This window comes from Micropterus dolomieu, linkage group LG01 (assembly GCF_021292245.1).
Source record: "Micropterus dolomieu isolate WLL.071019.BEF.003 ecotype Adirondacks linkage group LG01, ASM2129224v1, whole genome shotgun sequence".
Taxonomy (NCBI): Eukaryota; Metazoa; Chordata; class Actinopteri; order Centrarchiformes; family Centrarchidae; genus Micropterus; species Micropterus dolomieu.
In genome coordinates this window covers 1,931,669-1,947,260 of record NC_060150.1, presented here as the reverse complement: position 1 = coordinate 1,947,260, position 15,592 = coordinate 1,931,669, and the positions used below count along the sequence as shown (strand labels likewise).

General features: G+C 43.3%; 1 protein-coding gene across 1 annotated transcript in view; it reads left to right on the top strand.

Annotated features, from left to right (window-relative positions):
- The window catches only part of LOC123972549 (kalirin-like), a 13,921-nt gene extending 1,872 nt beyond the window's left edge, over positions 1-12,049 (top strand). The window contains exons 5-21 of the mRNA XM_046052075.1: positions 1,110-1,194; positions 3,630-3,686; positions 3,763-3,866; positions 3,984-4,115; positions 4,205-4,306; positions 5,063-5,205; positions 5,295-5,361; positions 5,475-5,578; positions 5,664-5,733; positions 7,583-7,669; positions 8,325-8,417; positions 8,591-8,641; positions 8,907-8,984; positions 10,128-10,313; positions 11,141-11,312; positions 11,509-11,654; positions 11,770-12,049. Of these exons, the coding sequence (XP_045908031.1) occupies positions 1,110-1,194; positions 3,630-3,686; positions 3,763-3,866; positions 3,984-4,115; positions 4,205-4,306; positions 5,063-5,205; positions 5,295-5,361; positions 5,475-5,578; positions 5,664-5,733; positions 7,583-7,669; positions 8,325-8,417; positions 8,591-8,641; positions 8,907-8,984; positions 10,128-10,313; positions 11,141-11,312; positions 11,509-11,654; positions 11,770-11,955 (1,863 nt within the window). The 3' untranslated portion in view covers positions 11,956-12,049. The remainder of the gene's footprint in view (positions 1-1,109; positions 1,195-3,629; positions 3,687-3,762; positions 3,867-3,983; positions 4,116-4,204; positions 4,307-5,062; positions 5,206-5,294; positions 5,362-5,474; positions 5,579-5,663; positions 5,734-7,582; positions 7,670-8,324; positions 8,418-8,590; positions 8,642-8,906; positions 8,985-10,127; positions 10,314-11,140; positions 11,313-11,508; positions 11,655-11,769) is intronic.
- The last annotated feature ends 3,543 nt before the right edge of the window (positions 12,050-15,592 follow it).

The following is a 15,592-nucleotide window of genomic DNA, read 5'->3' as shown; positions in this document are numbered from 1 at the left end:
TCCAGGATGTATTTAATAAACGATTAAACATGTTAACTGTAGAACATGACTTACGTCTTTGGTTTTGTTGTAACACTGATAAATAACTTTTGGTAAGTCAGTAAGTTTCAAGCCGAAAAAGTTTAACGTTGAGTGAAAAAGGAAAAAACAGATTCTGCTTCAGTTCACGTCGTTACATCGACCTGCAGGCCTTTTGAATTTGAGGTGCAGTTTTTTTCTGATCTGACAAACACGGCGAGTTATTATTATTATCATTATTAATATCAGAACACAGCAGTGACGTGCAAATAAGTTTATTATTATTATTCTGATGAGCTTAATGTGTCTTTTTCAGGATGGGGGAATTGAATTTTTAAGTTTTTGATACTTAGTTTGGATAAATTGCATATTAACAAAATAATCTTTAGCATAATAAATAAATTTAACCTCAGATTAATCAACTAATCGGAAAAATAATTGTTAGATAAATTGATTTTTAAAATAACCTACAAATGTGTCCCACATGTAACGAAGGCAACAAACCGAGCTGTATAAAGCAGCACACAAAATAAAACCCTCCCAAAGAAAGAAATCGTTCGGCCTCGTGTACAGCAGAGATCCTGCAAACGCAGATTTACTCATCTCGTATCGTGTCCAACTTCAGTGGATCATATAAATCTGGTATGGAATTAATCTGCAGATGTTCTGCTCAAGATGAGACCAAACTTTTCTATCAAAGTCCGTTTTTGAGCTCTTTGCTGTGTCTTCATATTTGTCCTGCTGAAAGGTCTAAGCGTAAGTTGTTAAAAATAACAAGCTGATGAGCTGCAGACACACGTGGTCCTCTCCGGGCACGTTCATCCATCTGTAGTCAGCGCTGCAACTAGTGATTATTTTCACTGTCGATTGTTTTCTTCATTAATCCAATGAGCTCCTCAAATGTCAAGCCAAAGACATTCAGTTTACTGCCACAGAGGAGGAAGGAAAGCAGAAAATATTTAAACATTTAAGAAGCTGGGATCAGAGAATTTAGACTTTATTTTATTAAAAAAATTATTTAAACCTGTTAATCAATAATCAAAATGGTTGGTGATTAATTTAATAATCATTTTGTTTTGCTGCTAAATAAGAAACACTCTGCTGCTTCTGACGGTGTCGTCAGTGAGCAGCTGCGTCTCACTCTGGTTTGGCAGCATTTCTGGTCTCGGTCCAGAGGTGAGGCGGTTTCAGGGTTAAACATTGACCTGAAGGAGTTTCAGACTCAACAGGAATTTGCAGTTTAACATCCTGAGTGTGTGTTTGTGTGCGTGTGGCTGCCTGCTGTGTCTTCTTCCCCGTCACAAAACAATGGGAGCTGCAGTTTGAAAAGAAAGTTTTGGGGTCAGCTCTCCTGTTTGTTTTGTTTTATTTCGTTTATCTCAATATTAAATATCTTTGCTGTTAATTTAAAGTTATCTCAATATATAAAAACGCATTTCTTTTGTATTTCAATTTGTTCTATTCCATTTTTATCAATCAGTTTATTAAAACTTAATTCGTTTTGGTTTTTAAATGTTTACTTTCTTTTAACTATTAGTTTAGTTAGTTTTATATTTATAATATTGCATAGTCAAATTATTTGATCCTATTTTATTCAAGCTTAATTTTTTATTTTTTTATTTACTGCATATTTTATTCATATAAATTTTATATGTTTTATTTTAAATTCTGGCATTTTATATTGTGGTTATTATTTTTATTTTATTGACACTTACCATTCTATTAACTTTGTTTTTATTTTTATTTTGTTTACTGATTTTTATTGGTTGTTTTATTTTTATGTGTTCCCCTTTTTATTTTTTATTTTTAAATGATTTATTTTAACTTAATTTGTTTATTTTTTATTTAAATTTTATTTCTACATAATTTTTTAATTTTTACAATTTTTTTTGCAGAATTTTGTGGTTTTTGCCATTTCAATGAGATCATTTTATTATCTTGACTTATTTTATTAGTCTACAGTAATGAATTATCTTACCATGTTAGCCCCGCCCCCGTGTCATCAACCCCCCCCCCACTGTAGTGTAGCCCCGCCCCGCAGAGATCTGACTCCACTGTAGTTTCATTCAGCGTGGGGAGAGAATCACTTCTCTTCATGTCCTTCTGTCACTTTTATATTTATATTTTTTTCTGAATGGACTGACATCAAACCATGCGGAGGGGCAGAGGTGCATGCTGGGATTGTTCTGGCGTTTGGGGATGGCTTGTGAGAGAGGGAGAGGACGAGCGAGGTAGGTTTTAATATGACAGAGAGAGAGAGAGGAAATATAAGTGTGTGTTGGTTAATGAGTGGCAGAACAAGGTGAGAGTGTGTTGACCTCTCTCTCTCTCTCTCTCTCTGTCTGCTTTAGTGTCTCTCTACCGTTACAGCAGTCACATAATCGATATGCAGGAATGTTATAAATGTGTTCGTGAGTCAAACCAGGACACGCAGGTTTACTTTGCTCTGTAGGAGCTTTACACAAACATTACACGCCACACCCAACGCACACAGCGGGCGTCTGCAGGAGGTCGCCGCTCGCCGACCTGAAAGAAGACGACAGGAAAACTCTGCATGCGTTTCACTCTGTCAGCTGCTCTTTAACTGCTTTACATCAGCGGTGGAAGAAACACTCACGCAACAACACCACAGTGTACAAATACTCCAGCAAAACCTATTTGAAGGATCAAACGTATATTCTGTCGCCTTCAAGGTCCTGAAACGTGTTTTTTTATCATGGTGCAACAACATAAGAAAATGTTTTCTGGGCTTTAGCGTTAGTTTTGTTTGCAAGTTTATTATTCGTACCTGAAGACCTCACGTGAGTCGCGGCAGAGTTTCAGCCTGAGTCGCTCGACTCTCCTGTGAGCGTCTGAGGGGCCTTTAAACCACAACAAGTCAGATTTAATAGGCTGATCATATGTTTGTCTGTTCATTTCACACAAAACTGTCGCTCAGTAAAGATGTGAAACAGGCCGCCGTCAGATCCTTTATTTCAGCCAGTGTGAACATTACTTTTGCATCTTTAGTCTTGTTTACCGTTAAGTCTGAATTCTTTTTGTAAAATGAACTGAACGATTGAATCGCGGTGAACCGACACAACGATCTGAGCAGCTTAACTGAAGCAGGCGGTGGACGTCAAGAGAACTTCTCTAAAAACAGACCAGGCCTCTAAATGAGACCTGAGTTTATTTGTGTGTAAAAGAGACGACAGGCGTCTACTTGCTGTTAATTAAAGTTTCATGGTCAGTAAAGTATTTTCCACCTCTGGTTTACATGAACGTCAGTTTTCTGTCAGCAGGATTATAGAAACCTGATTTCTAGTTTTCTTCATCTTATTATTTATGTGAGTAAACTTTTGTTTTTTTACTTAGAAGGTCCCTTAAATACCTCATGTCAACAAATGAAAACAGTGCTGGAGCTCTGACCCCCGTCTCATTTTATTTATTTCATTTGTTCTCTGGTGCAGTGAAGGTTTTTAAAATAAAGTGTAACTAAGGTGTGATATTTATTTGGCCCCTCGTGTTTACGCTCAGGTTTTTATGCTTAAACATGTTTCGTCTCTTACAAATGAAGATATAAGCAGACTTCTTCAGCGTGACCGTAGTTAACTGTGTTTGTGTCTCTGCAGAGTCCAGCCTGTACGGCTCTGAAGGGTCGGGGCCCCAGACTCAGTCACCCAGCCAGAGTGAGTCAATAATCGCCACTCAGTTTACTCACAGTGAACGCATCGTGACGCTGACCTCCCTGTCTTCCTCTCTCAGGTGCCACCTCCCCCACAGTGTATGGAGTGGGCGGGGCCCCAGGGGGCGCTGTCGGCTCTCCGGGGTCGAAACGCAGCGTCTCTGGAACTGGAAACACACTGAAGGTAACAGCTGATGGTCCTCCTGGTGGCCCTGTGGAAGCATAAAGTAGCAGATGATGGAAATACTCAAGTAAAGTACATGTGGCGCTTTCAGTCGTGGTAACGGCGTGTTTGTTGCAGCGCTGGTTAACCAGTCCCGTCCGGAGACTGAGTCAGGGGAAGGCTGACGGGCAGAAGAAGCCTCCAATCAGAACCAGGAGGCGGGACAACAGGCCAGAGCAGACCACACCCCTCACCGGCAACGCACAGACGGTACACACACACACACACACACACACACACACACAGGATAACGTTGCAGAAGTTAACGTTTCTGTTTGCGTCTGCAGAAGGCGAGGAAGGAGGAGGCGGGGCAGAGCGGAGGGGAGGAGGAGCCAGAGGAAGAAAGCCACACCCTCCTTCCGCCGCCCATGCAGATCATCAAAGACCCAAACAACCCCGAGGTAACACGGACGAGTCCAACAGCACAAGTGTCTTTGTCTGAAAATGTGCAGCTCACATTCATCCGTATGACCGTCACGTCTCCTCCTCCCTCCGTTACCACGGCGGCGGGCTTGTAACGCCGTTCACAACAGCTATAAACACGCTGACATTAGACAAGGTCATTTTGTGCGATCCCGCTCGCTTCAGTGAGGCCTTGAGTCAGAGAGGAAGAGCTGAAAGTTTTTTAAAATTAGATCTCCTCTCTCTCTAATTTGTGAGAATCTCCAGCCGTAAATAAAGTTTTATTTTAAACACAGAACCGTTTTAATTTACTGGAGCAGGAAGCGAACTGATTTATACGTGGTTACGAAGGTGGAGAAGGTTTTCACTGCTGCAGGGGAGGGACATCTGTTGCCTGCAGCCATTTTGGCATCTTTCAGGGGGTTTGAGACTGTGAAAGCCGTCACGTCTGGCTGCGTTTTAGCTGTGAAGGTAATAATGACGCTGGGTGTGCAAAGACAGTGAAATACTTTGGCAACACCGCAAACTTTGTTAAACATTAAACTAGAAATAAAATATGTAAAAAGTATCGGTATCGGCAAAACCAGCCTGGTTATTACTTGGTATTGGATCGTATAGGAATTAAGTGGTATCGCACATCAGTTCACGAACTTTAGCAAGAAAAGAAACTGCAGTGCAGGTGCAAAACCTCATCGAGAGATATTTGCAACGTTCATGACGTCACTGAGTTAATAGTCCAGAGGTATCCTTTCCAGGAAATTTCACCAGATTTTGGTAAAAGGTTTAGGGTTATTTGTTTTAACACGCCTCCCTCTCTCTGTCTTCAGGCTCTGGATTCAGATCAGGGCTCCAATGAGTCGGACACCGAGCAGCGAAATAAAGCGCTGAGAGGACGCATGTGAGATGCACGCACGCTAATAAAAACGTGACTATCTTTGTGAATACTAAAAAGGATTTCAAGTGAACTGTGTGTTTGTGCGTTCGCAGGTTTGTGGTTAACGAGATGATCCAATCAGAGAAGGACTATGTGAAGGACCTGGCTGTGATCGTGGAGGTCAGACTTGCTTTATATGATTTAAAGATTGTTGAGAAGGGATTTTGAGACGAATGAACGTTGAGTTAAAGTTTAAATAAATTAAATATAAGACACATGTCCGTGTCTCTCAGGGCTTCATGTCCAGGTTGGAGGTCAGAGGGATCCCAGAGGACATGAGAGGAAAAGACAAGATCGTCTTCGGGAACATCCAGCAGATCTACGACTGGCACCGCGAGTCCGTCTCACACATTAAATAACACTTCCTTCCCCCTCTCACTCTCTCTCTCTCAGGCTCACCGTGTGATTGTGTTTCCTTTCAGCTTCTTCCTGGTGGAGTTGGACCGCTGTGTTCAGAACCACGACCTGCTGGCCGACCTCTTCATCAGACATGTGAGTTTTACCAAAACATGATCCGACTCATGTTTATCTAACATCAGTGATGAAGTTTCAGAGCATTTGCACAGCACATGTGAACGCCACCGTGCTCTTTATCACAGCACCAAGAGCCTGCGACCCGCTTACCTTATTTTATAAAAGCGAATGAGAATACGGCTAATTCATCAACGGCTCGCGGCATTAATAATTTGATGTGTTAATTTATAATTAATTAAAGGTTCAGTGAGTAGATTTTAGTGGCATCTAGTGGCGCGGCTTGTGAATTGCAACCAGTGCTCACTCCTCCCTTTGCAAGTGCGCAGGAGCTAAATAACACCAAATTTCACTTCTCTTCTTCCAACAATCCAGTTAACTACTACTACGTCTTCGTACGTATACAGTGTAGTGATGAAACGCGCTCTGTAGAGCAGTTTGTCCATTTGGGCTACTGTAGAAACGTGGCGACGTCCATGTAAGAGCCCCCGCGGTGCCTGTACATATAACAGTTTATTATGTAAGGTCTTTATACAGCACATTACATAGCTAAGGATATTATATGGCATTTCTGTCAGTAGACGCTCCTAAATATTACACACTGAACCTTTAAGTTACAAATTAAATTGAAACAAAATACTAATACATGAAGAAAACAGCATAAAAGTTCAACCTAAAAAACAGTATCAGAAGGAAAGTAACTACATATTTGATCAAAATGAAGGTATAACCATAATCTATATATATATATATATATATATATATATATATATACACTGTGTGTATACACTATAAATATATATATATATACTGAACAAAATTATAAACTGATCAGACAGCATGGGGATTGCACAGGTGTGCCTTAGGCTGGCCACAATAAAAGGCCTCAGGCTGGCCACAATAAAAGGCCACTCCAAAATGTGCAGTTCCATCACTCAGCACGACGCCACAGATGTCGCAAGTTTTGAGGGAGCGTGCAGTTGGCATCCTGATCTGCAGGAATGTCCACCAGAGCTGTTGCCCGTGAAGTGAATGTTCATTTCTCCACCATAAGCCGCCTCCAAAGGCGTTTCAGAGAATTTGGCAGTACATCCAACAGGCCTCACAACCGCAGACCACGTGTAACCACACCAGCCCAGGACCTCCACATCCAGCATCTTCCCCTCCGAGATTTGTCTGAGACCAGCCACCCAGACAGCTGCTGCAACAATCGGTTTGCATAACAAAAGAATTCCTGCATAACTTGTCAGGAACCGTCTCAGGGAAGCTCATCTGTATGCTCGTCGTCCTCATTGGGGTCTCAACCTGATTACAACTTTGCATGGCCATTGAAGAGGAGTGGACCAACACTCCACAGGCCACAATCAGCAACCTGATAAACTCTATGCGAAGGAGATGTGTTGTGCTTTGTGAGGCAAATGGTGGTCAACCCAGATACTGACCCGGACCCGCCCAATACAGTGAAACTGCACATTTTGGAGTGGTCTTTTATTATGGCCAGCCTAAGTCCTTTTATTGTGGCCAGCCTAAGGCCTTTTATTGTGGCCAGCCTAAGGCACACCTGTGCAATCCCCATGCTGTCTGATCAGCATCACCACCTGTGAGGTGGATGGATTATCTCGGCAAAGGAGCAGTGCTCACTGAAACAGATTTTGACAGATTTGTGAACAATATTTGAGAGAAATAGGCCTTTTGTGTACATAGAGAAAGTCTTAGATCTTTGAGTTCAGCTCATGATGAATGGGGGCAAAAACAAAAGTGTTGCCTTTATAATTTTGTTCAGTGTATATACAGTATATATATATATATATATACACACATGTTTACCTGCGATATATACCTACGATGTGTGTGTGTGTGTTTGCTGCAGGAACGTCGTCTCCACATGTACGTGGTTTACTGTCAGAACAAGCCGAGGTCGGAGTTCATCGTCATCGAGTACGAGACGTTCTTTGAGGTAACGCATCACTTCCTGTTTCATCACGTGTGTCTCTGAACATTTTTTTTGTCTTGTTTTAACGTGAAGCTGTTAGTCTGACTCAGTCCGACATACACCGTCCACATGGATTTCCTTCTGTTTGTTAAAAACTACAGCGAGCAGCTGTTTGAAGAAATAAAAATTAAACTAGTTTTCTGTGAGGTGTTTTTAAAGATTGACGTCTAAAGGAGGAACCAGTGGGCTCGGAGCTGCGAGCCACAGACAGGAAGTCAGGTTTTGGAGGTGAAACAACACCAGACTTCAAGTTGAAGACATTTTTAGTGCTGACATGTTGTAGATGTTTTAATCTATAGTTTCTTTGACTATTTATTTATCTTCGTTCTTTGTAAAACGCCTGGTTTTACAAAGATAAAAGATGATGATTCACCTTTTATCAAAGTAGTTGCTGATTGAATTTCTGTCGATTGAAGAGGAATCCATGCTGGTCAAATAAAAGCCAGTCACCAGCAAGAAAAGAAACTGCAGGCTTCATTAAATGGGTTGATTTTTCAATGGAGTTTGGTGTCGAGGACGAGCAGGAGGCAGTTAACGTTTCAGCAGCCGAATGCAGGAGGATGAGTTCTCATATTGTAGGCTGTAAAATGAACCTGTCTCTCTCTCTCTTTGCCTGCAGGAGATCCAGCATGAGATCAGCTGCAGGATGTCGATCAGTGATTACCTGATCAAACCCATCCAGAGAATCACCAAGTACCAGCTGCTGCTAAAGGTCTGATGACATTTAACTTTGGATCTACTGAGTTTCTGTCCACATTTCTGGTTACACAAACATTCCCATTGCTGTATAACTATTTCTGTCTCATAACGGTTCATTAACAAAACAACACATTTAAGTTCTTTGACTGTCAAAGATCTTCATCTTCTCTATTCCTTCTTTCTCAGGATTTCCTAAAGTACACGTCCAAAGCAGGACTTGACTGTGAAGAGATCGAGGCGAGTCCCACTTATACGTTTTACTTTATACCACAAAGAACGCTGTAATGTGATTGGCTGTCAGCCTCTCTCCTACTTGTCGGAGCAGTGAAGTTTTAAACGTTCAAAGAGCAGAGTAACCCCGTGTTTTAGCTTCAACACAACAGGCCAGCAGATACTGCTGTTGTCATGATGTTAAATGATTCACGCAGGGTGGTGAATCATCATCCTGTAGACCATCTTTAAACTTCTGCAATATTTAACAACTCTGAGTTTTTGTGTACAGAAAGCAGTGGAGCTGATGTCATTGGTACCAAAGCGCTGCAACGACATGATGAACCTGGGACGCCTGCAGGGATACGAGGTACACCTGTCTGTCTACCTGTCTGTCTGTCACAGCTAGAAACCGTCTATCTGATCAAACGTCAGTGGAGTAATCAGCTTGTACTTGTACCAACTGCAGCTCTAAGTAGGTCTTTGGCCTCCTTTAGCTCCTAGTTCTGGTTTTACTGTGTGCAGGACATTTAAGAAACTCACAACAGTTGTCACGTTTACACAATCTGCTATGTACACAACAGCAAACAAACACTACGTGGTCCAGGGAAATCTGGAAAATAAAACCAGATGAAGAGAATAATTTAATTTACTGAAGCTTAATTTCAACGTCAGGTTTATCCGAGGCCAAACAAACAAACCAACAAGCCCTGACCAGAAAACGGCAGCCCTGATCTACAGAGCTGAAACAACTCAAAATAATACTACCTGTCTTTAATTAGCAACAACAGACATTCTGCTCACAACACAAAATCTGTCCACACAGCACATGCTGGGATGTTTCTCTGTGTTCTACATTTAATTTACAAGATGATAAGATCATCCAACCTGTCAACAAGGAGGATAAATTACTGTATTGCTTTAGTATAATATTCCTACATTAAATAAAAGTTTATTTTACATTTAATACTGTTAGTATTATGTTAATATATTACTTATATAATGTTAACATATTCATTATATTTTAATATATAGTGAAACTAGTTTAGGCCTAAAATTAATTCCCGTTACCACAGTTTCATTTTTTAGGGTTGTTTTCATTCATTAAAGAAAAACAGTCCACATTCTCTAATTTATTAAAGCCAAGTGCTTACTTGTCAATAATTACAACAATTCACACAGAACAATTAGGCCTACTATAGGTTTTAGTCCTAACTCGTAAATCAGGTTTTATTCAAAAAAGATATGTGAGATTTCCATAAAAATATTTATACTGGAGGACAGCAGGAAAGAATGGAGCTATGGATTTGACTGTTTACGGCTTGTTGCGCTGCTTATAAGCGGCCGAGAATCAATTCCTGCAGCTTTAACCGAAATAGAAATATAAAGGACCAAGAATCGAACCCTGAGGAACGCCACATTTATTAATAACGTCAGCAGGGCGGTAATGTTTCTGGATGAGTGGGCGGCCGTTCGCGCACATGTTCATGTGTTTCTGTCCTCACCTGTTCAGGGGAAGCTGACGTCTCAGGGGAAGCTGCTGCAGCAGGAGACCTTCTGTGTTTGGGAGCAGGACGGAGGAGTTCTGTCTCGCAGCAAAGAGCGAAGAGTTTTCCTCTTTGAGCAGATCATCATTTTCAGTGAGCTGCTGCGGAAAGGCTCCAACAACCCGGGATACCAGTTCAAGAACAGCATCAAGGTTAGACTGGTTACTACTGGTGTATACTGGTTTAAGACATGGATGAACTGGTTACTACTGGGGTATACTGGTTTAAGACATGGATGAACTGGTTATTGCTGGTGTATACTGGTTTAAGACATGGATGGACTGCTTACTACTGGTGCATACTGGTTTAAGACATGGATGAACTGGTTATTACTGGTGTATACTGGTTTAAGACATGGATGGACTGGTTTATTCTGGGGTAAACTGGTTTAAGACGTGGATGGAGTGGTTTATTCTGGGGTAAACTGGTTTAAGACGTGGATGGACTGGTTATTACTGGTGTATACTGGTTTAAGACATGGATGGACTGGTTTATTCTGGGGTAAACTGGTTTAAGACGTGGATGGAGTGGTTTATTCTGGGGTAAACTGGTTTAAGACATGGATGGACTGGTTTATTCTGGGGTAAACTGGTTTAAGACATGGATGGACTGGTTTATTCTGGGGTAAACTGGTTTAAGACGTGGATGGACTGGTTTATTCTGGGGTAAACTGGTTTAAGACGTGGATGGACTAGTTTATTCTGGGGTAAACTGGTTTAAGACGTGGATGGACTGGTTTATTCTGGGGTAAACTGGTTTAAGACGTGGATGGACTGGTTTATTCTGGGGTAAACTGGTTTAAGACGTGGATGGACTGGTTTCTACTGGGGTATACTGGTTTAAGACGTGGATGGACTGGTTTATTCTGGGGTATACTGGTTTAAGACGTGGATGGACTGGTTTATTCTGGGGTAAACTGGTTTAAGACGTGGATGGACTGGTTTCTACTGGGGATAATGGTGTTATTGTGTGTGATCAGGTGACTTACCTGGCGATGCAGGACAGTGTGGACGGTGATCCGTGTAAGTTTGTGTTGTGGTCTCGTGGCTCTGCGGAGCGCTTCACACTGCAAGCGTCCTCCGCCAGCATCAAGATGACCTGGGTGGAGAACATCGCCACCCTGCTGGACGCCCAGAACAACTTCCTGTCAGGTGAGTACATCTCCCTTGAAAACATCCTTGAATCTCTGAAGCATCCTTAAACCTCCCTAACTTATCCATGCATCTCCCTGAATATCATCAGATCTCTGAAACATCTTAGGACTCGAGAGATAAATGATGGAGTTGATCTGGTTTAGTTGAATCTGAATCTAACCGTATTCTGTTTACACTCTGTTTGGGTCCACAGCTCTTCAGTCTCCCATTGAGTACCAGAAGAAGGAGGGCGGCATCTCTGTGACCCGCCCTCTGTCGTCGGGACGACCCCCGTCGGCCCCGCCCACACCAAACGGCCACGCCACTCAGCCTCCACCTGACGTCGAGCAGGACGACCAGGTTTGGACTTCCCCGTCTTTATTTTATGCCTGGACGAGCTCTCGTTCTTTATTTTTAAAGTTCAGGTTGGAATTAATAAGATGTTGATGAGACCATGTGACCTTTGACCCCTCAGGAGCTGGTGCTGGTGACGCAGGACTTTGTGGCGGTGCGGGAGGACGAGATCTGTGTGTTCCGGGGGGAGAAGGTTCAGATTCTGGCGTCCAACCAGCAGGGTCAGAGTTTGGTTTACCGGCCGGCCAACAGCGACTCGCCGGCCGCCGAGGGCTGGGTGTCACGCAGCGTGCTCAAAACACACTGACACACATACACAATAACACACACAGCAGAGTCAGACTATGGTTTACTACATACACGCCAAATACTGCAGGCTAACAGGGCCAGGGGCATGCTGGGAAATCCTTTTATGAAGGTTTGCTCTGAGAGAGGTGGAGCCTTCAGATGGGGATAAAATGTCCTGATCACATTCGTGCTCCACAGACAGCGGCCCCTGATCGTTTTAGGTGACCGCCTGATCTTTCCTGTAGCGCCACCATCAGGACAAACTTTACATTTGACCGTGACGTTGTTGAACAGCTCCGTCAAAGTTTACAAACAGTAAAACAGGGGTCATTCCTCTTTTACTGGTTTATTCAGCAGTGGGCTTGGAGTTACTTCAGAGAAATGATGCATTCAACTTACTAAACACTGTATAAACGGGCTCTGCTGCCCCCTACAGGCAGGGCTGACACATGACAACACAGGTACTTCTTTTATCTAGATCTGTATTCAACACATTCTCTCTCCCAACTCGTCAAGGCCCTTTGGCATCGCTTTCTAACGCCCTGGGTACTTTACGGCACACAAACCCCGGTCTCCTGGTTCAAAGTCCAGGTTCTGGCCCTCCATCCACACCAACCACCTCCTTACTCAGTCTTTTCTCTTAAATATCATATACCCACCTTTACCGTCACAAACTGACGCTACAGGGCTTCCCCCACTGCGTTGAACTATGACGCCATAGGGATCCCCAGACCGGCCGCTATATTCTATATATTCCATATCTTCTATTATCAACAAGTGTTCAAAGTCCTGCTAGTGTCCCGCTACAGGCCGCAGGGTGGGACACAACAAACAACACTCTGTCTGACCTATGGTGGAGCTGAAAGTGTAAAGTTTGTCCTGATTCTTCAAGTGAAGCCGTCAGGGCTCCAACTAACGATTACTATCATTAGTGATTAATAGTTTAAAGATGTCGGAAAACAGTGAACAATTTCCGCTTGCAGGGGCCCCGACCCTCAGGTTGGCCTTCGCAGTCCTCTAGGCTCCACATTCATAGTGATTCCTCGCACGCTTTAGGCCCTGATCTGCTGCCAGTATTAAAAGATTAACTGCACCCACACACTCCCAGCAGCAGGTACTGTCCCTCCCTCCTTCCTGGTGCTTCAACATTCAGCCAAAACACACCTCCATCCTCGTCCAATCGGACGCCGCCGTCAGGACGCCCTCCAGTTTACTGCCCCCGAGCAACCAATCGCACTCTGATGACATCACAAACTGTTTCCTGTGGGTCAGCGGGAGGGAGACCACCTGACCACATCATCATCACCTCCACCAACAACAGACTGATTCCAGGCAGCGAGAGACAATTTAAAAAAATAAAAACAAGCCTCCTGGATGAGAAGAGGTGAAAAGACCCGTCAGCCAATCAGAACTGAGCTCTCTGCGTGTCAACATGTTAATAGTGTTTATAAACAGACTGAGAACACACACACACACACACACACACACACACTCACACACACTCACACCACTGCTACGATGAAGACGATGAAGACGATTACTTATGATGATTATGATAATTAAGAATAATAGAATCTGTTTTTCACCTCAATAGAAAAAAAGAGAGAAACTGTTTGTCATATTAATGTTTGTGTGTCAGAGAGAGCGTGTGTGCGTGTGTGTGTTGGTGGCGCCGTCCCGTGTGCGTGTGTGCGTGTTTTTCCACGGACAGTTAGGTGGTGTCCCGGTGTAGCGTTGCGAATCGTTGTGTTTGCGGTGACACCCGTTATTTTGTCTTTTTAGCGAACCAGAGCTGCCGCCGTCCCCGCCCCCCTGCCTCCACCCGCCTCCAACATGGCGCCCTCTCCGTGCGTGCAGCTCTGGTTAGTTTGGATGTTCTGATTATGCATTTCTTGTTTCTGTATATAGACCAGACCTCCAACTGCTACTGACGGACAGACAGCAGCAACTCCACCTACTGTGACTGTCTGTCTCTGAACCCTCAGCACGCTCTCTACCTGTCTCTCTACCTGTCTCTCTACCTGTCTCTCTACCTGTCTCTCACCTGTCTCCCACCTGTCTCTCACCTGTCTCTCTCTCTCTCTCTACCTCTCTGCCTCTCTCTCTCTCTCTCTCTCTCTGTTTCTCTGGTGCCATTCTCAGACAACACCCCGGTCCTTAAGGAGCCTGTCAGGTGCACTACGGAGGTGCTAAGGCAGGAAGTAGTGCACTGTGGCGGGTGTGAGGAGAGACATAGCAAACTTTAAAGAGATTAAAGGTGGAACGCTGCCTTCAGATGAGGCTGTAATAGTGAAACCAAGCAGACATCATGCTCTGTGTTGGTTCTGTTAAAGGCAACACACACTGGTACGGCAAGCCGGTTGGTTAGAAACGTGAAGTTCCTCATGTGCTTTCAGGCAAGATCCTTACACTGTGATGTTATTGCCCCCTAAAGCTCCTGATATACTTTTTAACAATGTGTAGGTGTAGACACGCAGAGGGGACGCAAGCACCTGGAGGATTAAACATTTATCCACTAGGGGGCAGAACAGGGCCGACGCCGGATTATCTTCCTTGACAACATCCAAATTTGCACGACGTAAACAAACATGCCGACGCTCGAGGAGGTTCTGATTTTAATGAGACATCAGAAAGATGTTGCAAATTGCTCCAGGAGGTTTTGTTCAAAACATCTCGCCCTTATCTCTTTTGTTAAGTCTGCTGCTGACCCAACTGCATTACCGTCAGCACATGGGCTGGAGAGTAGAACAGGAGGTCGCCGCTGACCTGCCTGTCAGATCGACATCCTGCCCCCACGCCTAGCGTTAATTTCTGAAGACAAGCTACGCTCCAGAGGAGACGCGTGGCAGCCATCTTGCATGTGCGAAAGCACAGCTAAAAGTAAATTTATCGGGGCCTTAAGACGTTTGTTTCTCCATCAATGTATTAAAAACTGTGAGGAACCACTTCTTGTGACTTTTGTTGGACTGAAAGTTCAAACATTTTGACGAAACAATCTCACTGCAAGTACAACGGTGATCAAAAGCTCCAGGAGAGCCAGTCTTTAAACCGATACGGACCGGAAGAAGTCCTTAAAGTTTTCAGAGTAATTTAAGTGTAACTCCACCTGATGAAGACTGCGTGACATGATCGAAAACTACAGAACGGTTACTTACCATCATCGCATTTGATTCTTGTAAAACATGTAAAACTATAAAAGAAAAAGACGAAATGCGAGACCTGAACAGAAGATTCATGTAAAGATGTTAAATTCAACGCTGAAAACGTCCTGAGATGCTAAATTGTAACCCGCTGAGATGCGTAAACATCTTGCATGACGACACACAAGAAACTACACCGTTGTTAGCCAGCTAGCTTGCCGAACATCTGTGGCGTCTCAAGGCGTCTCTTAAAAAAATGTCCTCAGTATTTTGATTGAAACGTAATTCAGCTTGCATTACGTTTCATTAAATGGTGTTAAGTGACAGTGGCCAGTGTGTGTCGCACTTAAGTTCAATGCCGCATTCATGTCATGCGGGAATTACCGTAATTACCCAACATTTAAATAGTGCTCACGTCAACATCCAAGTCTGTTACATCCGACCAGGCACTAAACAATACTGAAGTGCCTGAAAAAGCAAACATGGCCTCCTCAAGTCCGCTGTTCAAGGTATTTA